Source organism: Primulina eburnea, chromosome 5, assembly GCF_022965805.1.
Source record: "Primulina eburnea isolate SZY01 chromosome 5, ASM2296580v1, whole genome shotgun sequence".
Classification (NCBI taxonomy): Eukaryota; Viridiplantae; Streptophyta; class Magnoliopsida; order Lamiales; family Gesneriaceae; genus Primulina; species Primulina eburnea.
Window position 1 is genome coordinate 5,728,023 of NC_133105.1, and position 14,140 is coordinate 5,742,162.

Genomic DNA, 14,140 nt, shown 5'->3' on the forward strand with positions numbered 1-14,140 from the left:
CGACGGGCTTGACCAAATTCAAAATTTTTCTACACAGAAGTATACATGACTATAGGTTAACATACATGAATATAATGAAATTTGGATATGGTGATGTGTACAATATGTCAAATCAATTGAACCATGTGTGGTGTCTATACGATCCAACGACTCTATAGTGCACAATACCATGCTCTGTAGAGAATCCAAATCCGATATAATCTGTCAATAGCAACTCAGTATTTACATCCAAATAAAGTGATAAGTTTGAAATGAACCCAAGAGTAAATTTGTGTGGCCACCTTTGATCATCGTGTAATCCAGTCAGCAACTGAAAAAGAGTGCATGGAATATGACATATAAATCCAAATTCCATGATCTTCAATCTCAGAGCAGCAACAGCACATGGATTAGTCCTTGTAATTTTGAAAATCATTCAATCCAAATATAATTTAGTTCCAGAGACATGGGCTTCAAACCCACATTATATGTACATAATCTTATATGTTAGCTTAATTGTCTAGATTCTCTAGTTTCAAAACTTTTTGTATACTTTTTAGTCTCTTTTTAGTTAATAGAAATGCCGTCTCAAATTTAGAATCTTGGTAGAAAATAGACTACAAATTACAGTTGATATGGTTGTTATTTTTCAGTGAAAAATTAAATCAAACTAGGGTATTCATTTAGTAGCGTATAGAGACAAATAAGATAGATTCACGGCAAAAGAAGAATCCCAGAAAATAATAAGAAATGAATAGGTACTAATCATTTGGATAGCGGCATGATTGGGGCATGCTCTTTTTTTGTCCTTTTTAAATCAGCGAAGAGAGCAGAATTTAAGGGAAAAGGGAGAGCTCCTCGGCTTTTTGAATTCCAACCAGCCGATCATGCTTTGTTTTTCTTAAAGATTCCCCCCAACAATAATTCAAGAAAACTATATTATACTTTATATAGCCTACAGACAATCATTTTATGTCAAAAATAAAAGTTTTTCATGACTCAATAATTTATGCACATGGATTAGGTCATGTGCTAGGAACAACCATATGTTGGAGTTTTTTGCAGAGATATCTGCAAGGAATATATAGATTTTTACATTTTTTTATGTGGATGATTACTTTCCCCTGAAGTGGAAGAGTACGATGATCTCAAACACGATATCTCGTCTTAATAGTGTTTGATTGGTAAACTTAGAAATTTTCAAATAGTGATGTATGTTTTGCGTCTACTTCTTCTTTGACATAAATCCATAAATAAATACGCAAGGAACATCGGGTCGACCGTGGACTTTAAACGCAGGCCATGATTCATTAGAATGGCCTCTAAGTGAAATGCGTCGTTGAAAATTCATATATGTATCAGAAATACAAAGAATTATTATGCATATAACTGCCGGCATGGTCCAAACATCAACCATTCATCAAACAAATCGTCCCAAAACATGTCCTAACTTTATTCAGAAGAACAAGAATGAACTGGTCACACAGGTGTGCAAAGGTCGCTTCAACAAGAAATGTTCCAAGTGCATAACACTCGAAACAAAATAACCGAGTTCGAATAAGGATTAGACGACTGCCTTTTTGGATTTATCTGGTAAGATGTTATCGGGAAGAACAAGTTCTGGTGGTGTTTCACGAACGACACCGAGCATTGAATCATACTCTTCATCACGGCGAGCATATTTTTTACGCAGCATTTTTTCAAACTCGATCTCGTCGAAGGGCTTAGCGTTTTCAGCAGCATGGACCTTTGCAAGATTGATGTAATTTGTGGCAGATTGGGAGATGAAAGCGATCTCCTCAGACGTGAGCTTTCTCAGGAATTTGGCGGGATTTCCACCCCACACCTGTGGTGAAAAAACAACAAGAACAATGTAAATTATGGAAACAAATGAAAAGGCATTGGGAATTTATTTTTCATAAGAATCAATGTTAAGGTCTGTATAATTGATGAAAATGTTGATGCAGATGCCACCTGCACAAGTAAATTGTTGATAAAACTCGAAGTATGAAGTCTACAAGTGTAACAAGAATACAGAGTCCGTTTTTTTACTGTGTACAGAGTCCGTTTTTTGTTTTCAAAAAATAGAAGCCAATGTCCGTTTGTATTAAAAAAAATAAAGCAGATATAGAAATTTTTTAACAATTGAAATCCAAAAATAAAAAAATATTATTCACTATCAGATACCAACATAAAACCGCCTCTACTTTTCTTGAAAATATATCTAAGGAACCTTCATGATTTTCGAAGCTGAACGTCTGCATCCAAACTAGCATTGTGACAGAGCAAGCGAATAATGTCAATGCACACAAGCATTCGAATGTCTTTACAATACAAATACGGAAATTCATATCAATTTACTTGTTTTTTGGTCTGGAAGGCGATTCAATGCATACCTCTCCATAAGGGACCCTAGTATTCTGTCTCACAAGAGCTCCTGCAGCAACCATGGCATGCTTTTCCACTACCACGCCGTCGAGCAATGTAGCTCCCATACCAACAAATGCCTCGTCCTCAATTGTGCAACCATGTACGACAGCACTGTGACCTACGAGTCCACCAAATCTCAAGTTATCGTCAATGGGCAATAGGATGAAGCTCGAATGCAGTCCTTATGCGACGATCGTTATATCTAATTTTTTTGCTTTTTTAGAAAAAATCGCAATAAACCCCAGACAGAGACACTTTTAAAACTATCAAGGCAGAGGAAGTAAACCAAGAGATGACTCACCAATGGTGACATTATCTCCAATGATAGTTGGCAAAACCTTCCCGCTTAGGTTAGACTTTGCCACGTGCACAAGGGAGTTGTCTTGTATATTAGTCCCAGACCCAACAGTGATGTTGTTCACATCACCTGCATTCAGGAAGAAGTCAAAGTGACCAAACCATGCCACATATAAAACACAAATGATCTGATTCAAAACAAACACAGATGATAATTTTAACAGGTGAGAGGGTAAAAGTGTCTCCCAATTTTCATTTTCGGAAGCCCTAATAAAATGTCTGAAATTTTTAGAGTCGTCGGGGAAAAGTAAATCTGAAACAGGAGCGACAGCAACAAAAGGTGGAAATTGGAAACCTGTTGGTTGGCCAATCTCAGGATGATTAATCCTATTCATACCAATATAAATGAGGAAAGTGTCATTCACATCCCGCAGATAGTGAAAGCACGATACGTGTATTGGGTTTTCGATGGCAAAGAAATGCTCCAGAGTCTACATCACAGGTGTAAAATTACCATATCCGACATCTAACTCTGGAAGGTAATCGGTTATTTTGCTCGAGACATGGAGTAAGGCAGTTTGGCATAACTTAACGATCACAAACATCAAATTTGTGGAATTAATTTCTCATCTCAATACACAGAAGACCATTATTGTTAGAAGCAGATCCTGAAATTTTCTGGCCTATGCAGGATTGCTGATCTCATTAAATCTTCAATTTTCCCTCATGTCCCTAAGAGATGAGATTGAATAATGAATAATTAATCTGAAACAACTGAATGAACACCTGATATGGTTAATCTTCAAGCTATTTCAAGGCTATCGGCCTACGACTGCAGAAAAATAAGAATCAAAAGATAACCTAGAATCACGACTGTATTCTCATCATTCGCATGGCTTATTGACACAAAAGTATTACCCAAAACTTTCAGTCATTCAGTACACAAACACAATGAGACACTACATTCTAAATACAAGCTTCTCATACAATTTCTTTAGCTGGCTATTGCATGGTTAGCTGGCTCTTGCATCGATAACATAGTATTTATTCCACCATCCCTCTCAATAATCCCATAATTAAGGTGTATGAATTTGGTGATTGTTTGACAAGCAAACGAAACTAGAGTGCACCACTATCAAACTCAGTCAGTCAATTTGCATTCTTTTCTACAAACGAAAATTATGAAATTACGTAACTTCAAATGAAGAACCTTGGTTAAGTTACATATCAATAAGGTAGAAAAAATTAAACCACATAAAATCAAGACTGAATATTTTATTAAGGGCTTACCTCGAAGTACACATCCATACCATATGGATGATCCTTGACCCACCCGAACATCCCCAATGACAGAGGCACTTGGAGCAACAAAGGCATCCTTATCAACCACCGGAAATTTATCAAAGAGGTTCATCAGAGTCCGGTGCCTAGAAACTGAAAATAAAAACCTATGAGATATTATGAATTTGAAGCAATCCTAAAAAGAAGAAAGAAGAGAAAATGAAAGGTAAAAATGAGCATGAAATGCTCCTGAAAATTTCGTTTTTATGATTATTCACAGACCACCAGATTCTACTGAAAATTTCAACTATTTTTATCATGTTCTCTTCTGTGAAATTATACATTTGCATTCAAAAAGACCAACTATGTACATTGATTTGCACTGTTAAACATACTTTACTTAAATCAATTGTACGAGACTATTTCTTTAACCATAATGTTTTACAAGAAGAAAGTAATAGTAATACAGTATCATCTACAAGCTCTTTTACAAAACTATTAGCTTGTATATAGCAATTAAAATATCATGGACAACAAACACCTGGTCACCACAGCAACGAATTCCAGAAATGCAGTACCATTCATCGATGTAGTTAGAAAAGCCTCAGTTTTATACTATTTGAGAATTGCAATTAACTATCAAGTATCAATCACTCTTCTTCATCGAGCTCTATTTAATATTACAAAATAAGCGACTCAATTCACTTAAATCATTTTTACTAACTTTGTACCAAGTTAATTTTGGCACTCCCCTCTTCCATAATCTGCTATTCATATTCCCTCTCACTTTATCAAAGACGCCTCCAGCTGTGGTATATAAAATGTCCAAACCATTTTAAACATCCAACCCTGATAATATCTTTTCATTTACCTACAATTCTAACTCGATGCACTTCTGTAGAGATTTTCAGTCCACCTTGCACTAGAATATACAACTTTAACGTTAAATACTTTCACTACCCATGTCATGTTAATTTTGACACTAGTTTACTTGGCTGCAATATATATGATCTCCTCAACTCACAATCCAAATCTTCAAAATGATGTCCAAAGATTTCATCTTCATATTCATGGAAACCATTTTAACCACATGATCTTATTATAAGACAAACCCAAATGCATATGAGTGCCAACTTATATATACTCATAAGAACCTCCTGATTTACCATTTCTCGTTTGACCCCCAAAAATCAAGAAAAAAGATAAGACGCCTCAGCTAATTCTTTCAATCCATAAAGTCTCACCCTTTCCACAAAATTTCCAAGCATAATTTAGGTAATTCCAAAATCTAAAAGCATATAAACTACACAATTTCATACAAAACTAAAAGAAATAAGGTCTGCACATCCCAAACGTCATATAAAATAAAAACAAACCGCGACAGAAATTAAATAAATAAAAACGTGGGTAGCATTGTATCAAAAAATAAAAGCTTTAAATACCACAGAACATACGTTGTTCATGGAAATAGTAATTTCCTTGGAGGCGGCAGCCCAGGCGATCCATGGCTTGACCAGTTTCTCTAATCCAGTTTCCCAGCGAATACACCACCCTTCCCAAGCTCCCCATACCCTTCTGCCTGCCGATTGCTCCGTTGATCGTTGAACGTGGAGAAATTCTTGATTGTGTCCGACTAGCAATGAGCTAACGCGGGTTCTTTTAGGGCGTTCGAGGGCTACAAGGAAATGGGGGCAGTGTCACTTGCAAGCCTCGGCTTAGAGGGGTAAAGTTGGTATTTCAAGTTTATTTGTTGGCCTTGTTTGTCTCATATAGATAGCAAATTAGCAACGCATGATCGCATAGGATCGATTATATCTCGGATTGTTTTCGGATCAATTTGAGTTTTTTTTACGGTCAAATCTTGTAGTTTTATTGAAAAGTTAATATGTCTTTCGTTACAAGATGAATTAACCAAAGAGGGAAATCCCCAGTCTCCCACACGAAGTGAGACGAGGAAGAAATAGAAAAAACAACAATCGAATGAGCAACTACATTTGCCGATCGCCTAATATGACTAAGGGTAATGTTACTTTGAGATTCCAAGAGAGTTCTGATATCTGTAGCTTTGGACCCTACATAACTGAGATTCTCTTCTGGCCTTGTGACTGCTTGCACTGCTAGAAGAGAGTCTGATGTAACTTGATGAATTGGTAAGTCGTGCAACTGAGCGATCTGTAAACCACCTTCAATAGCGAGAAGTTCAGCACACGTAATAGACTGGGGTTTATCAATTTTCCTTCCAAATGCTAGGACCGGTTGTCCCGCGTGGTTTCTGACCACCCCTCCAATTGCATAGTTATTGGAATCTTCATTATAAGCAGCATCTACATCCAATCTGAGTTGTCTTCTGGTGGAGCAACCCAGACCTTAGGTGAATTGCACTTGGTAGGTTCCCTGGTAAAAGATAGAGCTAGTCTAGCATGCTGGAAGTCATGTAAAAGATTGAGTTTTAATGTTGTTTATAATTAGTATATATTCTACCAGATGATAAAGTGATATTCATTGTTTTCTTTGGGAAAAGTCGTGTGAAACAGTCTCACGTGTCAGTATTTTGTGAGACATATCTCTTATTTGGATCATTCATGAAAAGTATTAATTTTTATGCTAAGAGTATTACTTTTTATTATGAATATCGGTAGGATTTACATGTCTCACAGATAAAAATTCGTGAGACCGAGACACAAGAGACCTACTCAATTTCTTAAGACAGAAAGTACTAAAATACACTTTCTTTTTAGTTATGGAGTAATTATACGGTTGGATTTTGAACTGATAACTCGTCCCAACAATTAAATTAGAAAACTCGGTGTCAAATGAGTCTTTATTTTTATTTTTTTATTAAAAATGGACAAAAAATATCCTTAATATTTATTTTTTAGTTCCATCACAAAAATAAATAATTTTAAAGCATAATTTTTAAACCTTGATTTATTTTACTTTTGGTAAATTTTATATTAATTATAAATTATTAATTTATTTGGTACAATAAAATAAATAAAGTAATATTTTAAATGGATGAGTGGAAAAAATTTAAAATAAAATGTATAAATTTAAAATTAACATCATAATATTACAAAATGGACAAATTTTCATTTCACTGCATGGCAATTTAAAAAAAAATTTCTATCTATTTGTACCCAAAATATTGACCACACTTTATTTTGAATTCTTATATTACAAAATGGACAAATTTTCACTTGGTCAATTCTTTTAATCTATGAAGACTGAAGAATTTTCAAATCATTACTCAATTTTCGTATTTTTTTTATCTGCAAAGTTTTAATAATTATTTATTTTTATAATTTTTATATTGTTATTGTTGAATTGTGCTTTCAAAATCAGAATTTTCAACTTTCCAAAAAATAATGTAGTCTGACAACAAACTGTGTGAGGCAGTCTCATGAGTTCTATTTTGTGAGACGAATATCTTATTTGGGTCATCCATGAAACATATTACTTTTTATGTAAGAAACATTACTTTTATTGTGCTCGATTTCACAGATAAGATTGAGACCGTCCTAGAGACTACTCATATCTAAGAGGAGTTCGTGAGACGTCTACGTGTCATTGAGACGATCAACCCACCATCTCACATAAAAGTAATACTCTACTAAAAGTAATCTTTTATGGGACCCAATAAGAGATCTCAAATTGACTGTAGACCGTCACCAAGGTTTGATCTAATGGTTGTGGCTATTTTTGATCAATTGAATTTTTTATCCCCCTAAATCCTTTTAAATCAGTGATGTTAATGCAATTATTTTATTTTTCAAGTTGGGTTTGATTTTATATATTACTATTATTATTTTGTTATGTTTATATCTCTAATCAAATATTTTTAATTACTACAAACGAAAGTGTGAAATTAGATATTAAAATTTATTTTTATTTTAAATACATATACAAATTTTATTTTAAATTTGCATGCTTTGTGTTGTCTATTTAAGAATGAAATTGAATTGAATAATTTACACGATTAAATCATTATTTTTTTTGGATGTATATAAATAATATCAAAGTTGTAAAATTTATTTTAACTTTTTTCAATCATCCATTTAAAATATTATATTTTTATGTTCCAAATAAATAAAATAATTTGTAATTGATATAAATTTTTTCCAAAATTAAAAACAAATAGCTAAAAATAATGCTTTTAAAGTGTTTATTTTATGGTCGAGCTAAAAAAAAACATTAAAAGTAATTTTGTCAATTATGTTTAACAATTTGTGGAGCGCAAATAGCATCTCTCACAAAAATATACCGCAAATCGTAATATTTCATGTAAAAAAAAATAACACATCTCAGACAAATTGATCGAGGTATTCATCCACCGTGGTATACTTAACATCCGGATAGAGCTCCGATGCCTCCACTCCGAAAGACGGTTCGATCTCAAAATATGTTTGATCTCCCTTCACAAATATCGAGTGGTTGATGGATAATATGAGTTTGTCGTCCATAGGAGACTCTGAAATATCGAAAATGATAGAAAAGACAACAATCAAGAAATGCGACATTGTATGATCAAATTCCATGATGTCCAATGGTACATTTAGTGGAGTAGAATAAAACCATTAGATTGGGACGACGGTATCTTGTTAGACGGTCTCACGAATCTTTATCTGTGAGAGTTAACCCTATCGATATTCACAATAAAAAGTAATATTTTTTCATGGATTATCCAAATAAATGACTCATCTCACGAAATACGACTCGTGAAACTGTCTCACACAAGTTTTTGTCGTTATCCTATTGTTTGATATCATTGGAATCACGTGACACTAATTTTTGTGATTCGATTTTCTCGATCTTAGCTAACGACATGTTACCTTGGATCTGTTTCAATACTTGTTCTTCTGGCACATACTTCTTCTCCAATGTCTTCCCAATCTTCTTCTCCCACAAAGCAACAAGTTCATTGAATGAATATATATTGTTAGGTGGATTAATGAAGAGAATCTTGTTCAGTGTTCTTGGATCATCCACGGCCTTGATCGTATACATGCCTATATCTCGTTCATCGTTGAATACAGCTACAAACGAGTATAGAAATTACAGACGCCGGAGCCGAAGATCATTGCATGAAACTAGCTACTTTAACCAAATTACTGAACAAATTGATTGTTTTAACCTTTAACAATGATGAGTATAATACATGTATATATGCGTACCTTTGGCATTTCCATCACCTAAGACGATCACTTTATCTCTGGGAGGAGCGGTGGAGCCTCGTTGCACCAGTGTCGGAAGGGAGTAGCCCGCGAAGTAGTTGGAGCAGACATGGGTGTAGGGAATGCCTTGTGCCTCAATAGCTCTCCGGATTCTGGCCTTGCATTCGTGCACGGATTTCGCCGGTTCAACAGCACGAGCACGATCTGCATCGTATCCGAAATCTGAAGGGAAGAATCTCTGCACATGGGAAATAAATGAGTGCATGCATATGACTTGATTCATATAGTTCTGGAAAGATCCGAGAATTGGGAAGCATAGCTTTTAATTATGTTCATAGGTTCGGTGAGACAACCGTGACTCCAAGAACATATGCATGATACGTTCAATTCAAGAACACATTAAATTAAAAGCCTTTTACGGTTGTACTATTAATCATGAGATGCAATTAAGCTATTACTTTAACTTTCATACAGAAATTTCTTATTTTAACCATATTTTCGAAGATCATTTCCCTGCCATGTAGACTGATTGGATTTTGAGACGTTAACTAGCTTGCAGTTTTAAAAAAAGGCATACATAAATATTTTTTCTGCCGTCGCCTCAATTAATCAACCACTATTCAGAGTCACAGAACTTTTGACAACCCGAACTTCTGAGAATAGCTAATTTTAACTGGCAAAAGTATGGCAGAAACTGATACAATCTATATATTTTCATAGAATTAAAAAAAAAAAAGTACCCAATCAAGAAAAAAAGGATTGTAAGAAAAGTGGGAAAACTAGAGAACAACCTTAACATTTCCAGCTTCTTTAATAGCAGCAATGATATTCATTTGATCGGCCAACTGAGCTATACCCACTGTGGAAATAACCACATCCACTATCCTTACAGCCTTCAATAAACTTTCATGGTCATTCAAATCACCCTGGAAAAAGATTTCCAAAAAAGACTAAAGTAATTCGATTAATTTGCAAGACTGATCAAATCCAAAAAAAAAAAATCAAATATACCAGATCAAATTCTTGTTTTCTAACAAAATTATCAATAACAATAATAAAAAATTTATGGTATGGGTTTTTAAAGCCATGGAGTCGAACTATTTACAGCAATAATGATAAAAAATAAGTAACATACAGTAAGAATAGTGACACCGGAATTCTTGAAGTCTTGGATGAGTTTTGCCTTATCAGGATCAGAAATTGTGCGCTCTCTGCACAAAGCAAAAGTGGGGTGGCCAGATTTTGCACTTGCTTCCACTATATATTTTCCGATGTATCCTGTTCCTCCAATTACCAAAATCTTGCTTTTTTCTGCCATTTTCGGTCCAAAATCTGATCTCTATTATGTGGACGACAATGAAGATATGGTGGTACAAAAATATCTTCCTGTTAATGAATTTTACCACTTGGGTATTTTTTTTAAAATTGAAAATTATCCTGCTGAAGAATTATGAGGAAGGACAATTAACGTGACACCCACAAAAAAATTTTCCCCGAACTGTAGGGGTGGGAGTTGGACTCGACCCCGAGTCGCCACTGTATTTAAAAACGAAAATACTGTTGATCCAAAGGCCTTGGTCTTCTCAGACAAATTTAGACGCCTCAAAATCCAAATCCATATAAAAAATATCCCCCCAGTCTTTTTCTCAACTCGAGTTGTCGGGATTTTTCTCATCCGATCAAAGTCGAGAGAGGGATTGGGCGTATAATCTCAATCTAATAGGATTCTCATCTCTACTTGAATTATAAATATATTTATTAATAATAATATTTTTATTATATTTTTTTGGTTTTAAACACGTTTGCCAATTTTAAGTTTGATTTGAATTGGTAAAAATATTTATTAAATATTTCCACAGTACTCATGCCGCATGTTTTATTGAATTTTGATTCCAAGGAATTATTGTTTAATTTTGGTACGGCATTTATTGGAATTTGTTTCGAACTCTTTACATTTCCTGGATTGGACTGTCATTGTTCTTTTTCATAATTTGCTGATTTGGGTTGTCCATGTTAGAGACCGATGAAAAATGAATGGAGAAAATTGTCGAACAAAAAAAATCTCAAAAGAATAGAAGTAGTGGATGTTAGAGGAATTTAAATAAAAAACACGTTATTAAGAAGGAATCTCACCATCTTAATCCAAACTCTTCAACTTCTTTACAAATTTTCTCACCTCCTCATGGTTTGTCCAAAACAATCACCCCATCTTCATTTAACAAAATTTAGAGCCAACAATGGATTAAACATATCGGAATATCCTCTCTCTGCACGACAAAATCACGAACATTCAGTTCTCAATATTTGTCGAGTTTATGTTAAATGAGTGTAGGACAAATAACCAGTTATGATTTAAGGTTTATGAACTTTTTAAATTTAAATTTTGTTAAAAATATATATTTTTTAAAAAAATTATGAATATTATTATTCAGATATTCTAATGCATATGATGGGTCGAACTCGTTAACTTGAGGAAAAGTTGTCCAGGTTCATGCATATTAGGACAGAGCTAGATTTAAGTTTAAGCGGACATCGAACCGGAGTGAACATGCGCCCTTTATAATTTGAACGCTTCATCTATTCCATCTTACAAATTTGATCTAAACCCGACCCACTGTCATATTTATATCATAAAATATTTGAAAGTATATGTGAATTTATGTTTAAAGAAATCATTACGGACTTTTGATCTTTCATTGTTTGGATGGATCAAATTTTCAAATCTTAATAAACCTGATCACAACTCGATAATAAACATTTTCGAAGTTAATTTCTCGTATCAATGTACACACAAGATTTTTTTGTTTGAGAGAAATATATAAGACAACAAATGGGAAATCGATAGAAGAAAAATTCTCACATCAAAACGAAAGTAAATGTCTACAAAACCATGAAATATAAATATAAACGATATAAACAACGACATACTACTATTTTATTTATAAATATTACATCATCAAACCGCCGCGTTTAACAGTCCCAACATGGTCATTGCGAGCCAAACCGACAAACATCAAGCACCGATCCCGGCCTGGCCTCGAGCCTCGTTCGAACCGGTTGCAACATGGAATTGTGACGCATACTTTTTGTTTGAGCCCTCCACTACAATAACCGGTGGTTCATTTAAAAAAGCCGAGTTGCTGCTTATCCACCTAAAAACGGATCCACATACAAACTTAATTTAAAAAATAAATTAAATAATAATAATAAACAAAATCAAGTTTTTTTTATTACCAGCCATTTTTCTGTATTAATTTTTCTAGCTTTGACGCATCTTCCATGTCCAAGAGCTCCTTCCCTGCTCCATTACTTGCAGCTTCCTCGAACAAAATATCCTATTCCAGTAACGTAATTCCACATTCAAATATCCACCCTTTATCTTCGATTTTATATTTGACGACAAGTCGATATACAATATTTCAGGAGTAGAAAACAGTTGAAAATACAGATGTACATTTTTTACATGAGATGATCACTTGATCATCTCGTGAACATCCCACTATATTAGATAATTTAAAAAGCTGTCAGATTAAACGAGATGAACATGTGTTCAACACAGTAGTAGAGGACCCAAATCCCCTAAATTCTTGTCCATTCTGGATTTGAATTCTGACCTATCCACGGAATCCATTTCAAATTTTCAAGAGTTTCTAAATGCTTAAAAAAATAACTATAGTGTAATTTTCCTTTACGAATTTAAAAACTACCTCGACTTACGTAGCTTCTCGCGATCATATTATATATTAGGACGCACTTACATAATGGATAAAAGAAACTATAAAAAATAAAACATTCTTTGACAAATTATATACGGATTTAAGAGGTTGTGGTAAGAAAATGGAACCCGAGTTCTTGGAGACAGAACAGAAATATCTCTAAGGTGTTCCTCCTCTTTCAGCTTCTTGGTATTCCAAAACGATTCTATCCCTTCTTTTGTTAGTGACTTATTCCTTCTGAACTTCGCTGGAAATACCAAAAACATTTAACTTATGTTTTAGAAATATAATCATAAATAAATCTGATCAGTTACACGAAATACTAAAAGATCAATTAATTAAATCAACAAATTAAGCAGCCATTTAATGGGAAACTTGTTGTTAGACTTAGACAACCAAAAAAAGTATATACAGAAATATACTAACCAGAATTAGGGTCTGATATAGGAGAATCCCAACCGGCCATGAGAGAACCCATAATCGCAATCGCATGCAAAGTTTAATTTTTTACTTCTTGCAGATTGCCACTGAAATTTTCCGCAATTTAATTATTAATCTCTATCAACTTGTGCAATGTCTTTAATACGATGGAGATAATGCAAAAAACATATTTAATTGGTGGGGTCTAGTCAAATCTGTTTGCGATCTTATCCAACTTTTATGTCTATTAATTTATTATATCTTGCTACTATAAAACAAAAGATAAACTTGGCCACCTTACAAGTGAAGCAAAGTTTTGGATATTTTATTTAGAAAGTTTTCTATAATAACACCAGCTCACATAACTATAAATACTTGAGACAAGTTTTATTTTGTTCGTTCATATTCATATTAAAAAATAATAATATTTTTTATATAATAATTAATATTTTTACGTTAAAATTATTTTATAAAATTAATTTATGATATAATATCGATTTTTGGTCATCGATGAAAAAATATTATTTTTTATGCTAAAAAACTTTTTTTATTGTAAATATTGATAAAATTAACTTATCTCACAGATAAAAATTTGTGAGATTATCTCACGATATCTACGCTTATTGTTTGCAAGAGCCCATAGAATTTCATGAGAATATAAAATATTTAATTCACATGTATATCCGTTGTCAAGTGGAATGTTATATCATCGTAAGTCCCAAAGTCTTTGCCATGATAACGATGGCATAAATAGATAGATATTATATTGTTAGCATTAATTGCATTTTTCATCATAATGACTAGTGATGTCGGTATTGTAAAAAAAATATTAAATTAATTTGATTT

At 33.5% G+C, this 14,140-nt stretch overlaps 3 protein-coding genes across 4 annotated transcripts; all 3 read right to left on the bottom strand.

The window, feature by feature from the left end:
• Positions 1 to 1,344: 1,344 nt before the first annotated feature.
• Positions 1,345 to 5,704, bottom strand: LOC140832673 (gamma carbonic anhydrase 1, mitochondrial). Its single transcript, XM_073196809.1, has 5 exons — positions 5,442 to 5,704; positions 3,997 to 4,140; positions 2,711 to 2,836; positions 2,376 to 2,527; positions 1,345 to 1,825 (listed from the first exon to the last, which is right to left on the bottom strand). Exons 1-5 carry the CDS (start codon positions 5,554 to 5,556, stop codon positions 1,544 to 1,546), a joined length of 819 nt encoding a protein of 272 aa, XP_073052910.1. The 5' UTR covers positions 5,557 to 5,704; the 3' UTR covers positions 1,345 to 1,543.
• Positions 5,705 to 8,126: 2,422 nt separating this feature from the next.
• On the bottom strand, positions 8,127 to 10,643 carry LOC140832674 (isoflavone reductase-like protein). Of its 2 annotated transcripts, none has more exons than XM_073196810.1 (5): positions 10,294 to 10,643; positions 9,950 to 10,108; positions 9,159 to 9,396; positions 8,817 to 9,020; positions 8,127 to 8,455 (listed from the first exon to the last, which is right to left on the bottom strand). In XM_073196810.1, the coding sequence occupies exons 1-5, from the start codon at positions 10,474 to 10,476 to the stop codon at positions 8,289 to 8,291; spliced, it is 951 nt and encodes a 316-aa protein (XP_073052911.1). In that variant the 5' UTR covers positions 10,477 to 10,643; the 3' UTR covers positions 8,127 to 8,288. The 2 variants fall into 2 exon arrangements, with proteins under 2 accessions (XP_073052911.1, XP_073052912.1); XM_073196811.1 differs by having other exon boundaries at positions 9,950 to 10,084; positions 10,294 to 10,637.
• Positions 10,644 to 11,979: 1,336 nt separating this feature from the next.
• Positions 11,980 to 13,450, bottom strand: LOC140831678 (uncharacterized). The gene is made up of 4 exons (XM_073195426.1): positions 13,301 to 13,450; positions 13,003 to 13,121; positions 12,393 to 12,493; positions 11,980 to 12,310 (listed from the first exon to the last, which is right to left on the bottom strand). The coding sequence occupies exons 1-4, from the start codon at positions 13,350 to 13,352 to the stop codon at positions 12,172 to 12,174; spliced, it is 411 nt and encodes a 136-aa protein (XP_073051527.1). The 5' UTR covers positions 13,353 to 13,450; the 3' UTR covers positions 11,980 to 12,171.
• Positions 13,451 to 14,140: the final 690 nt, after the last annotated feature.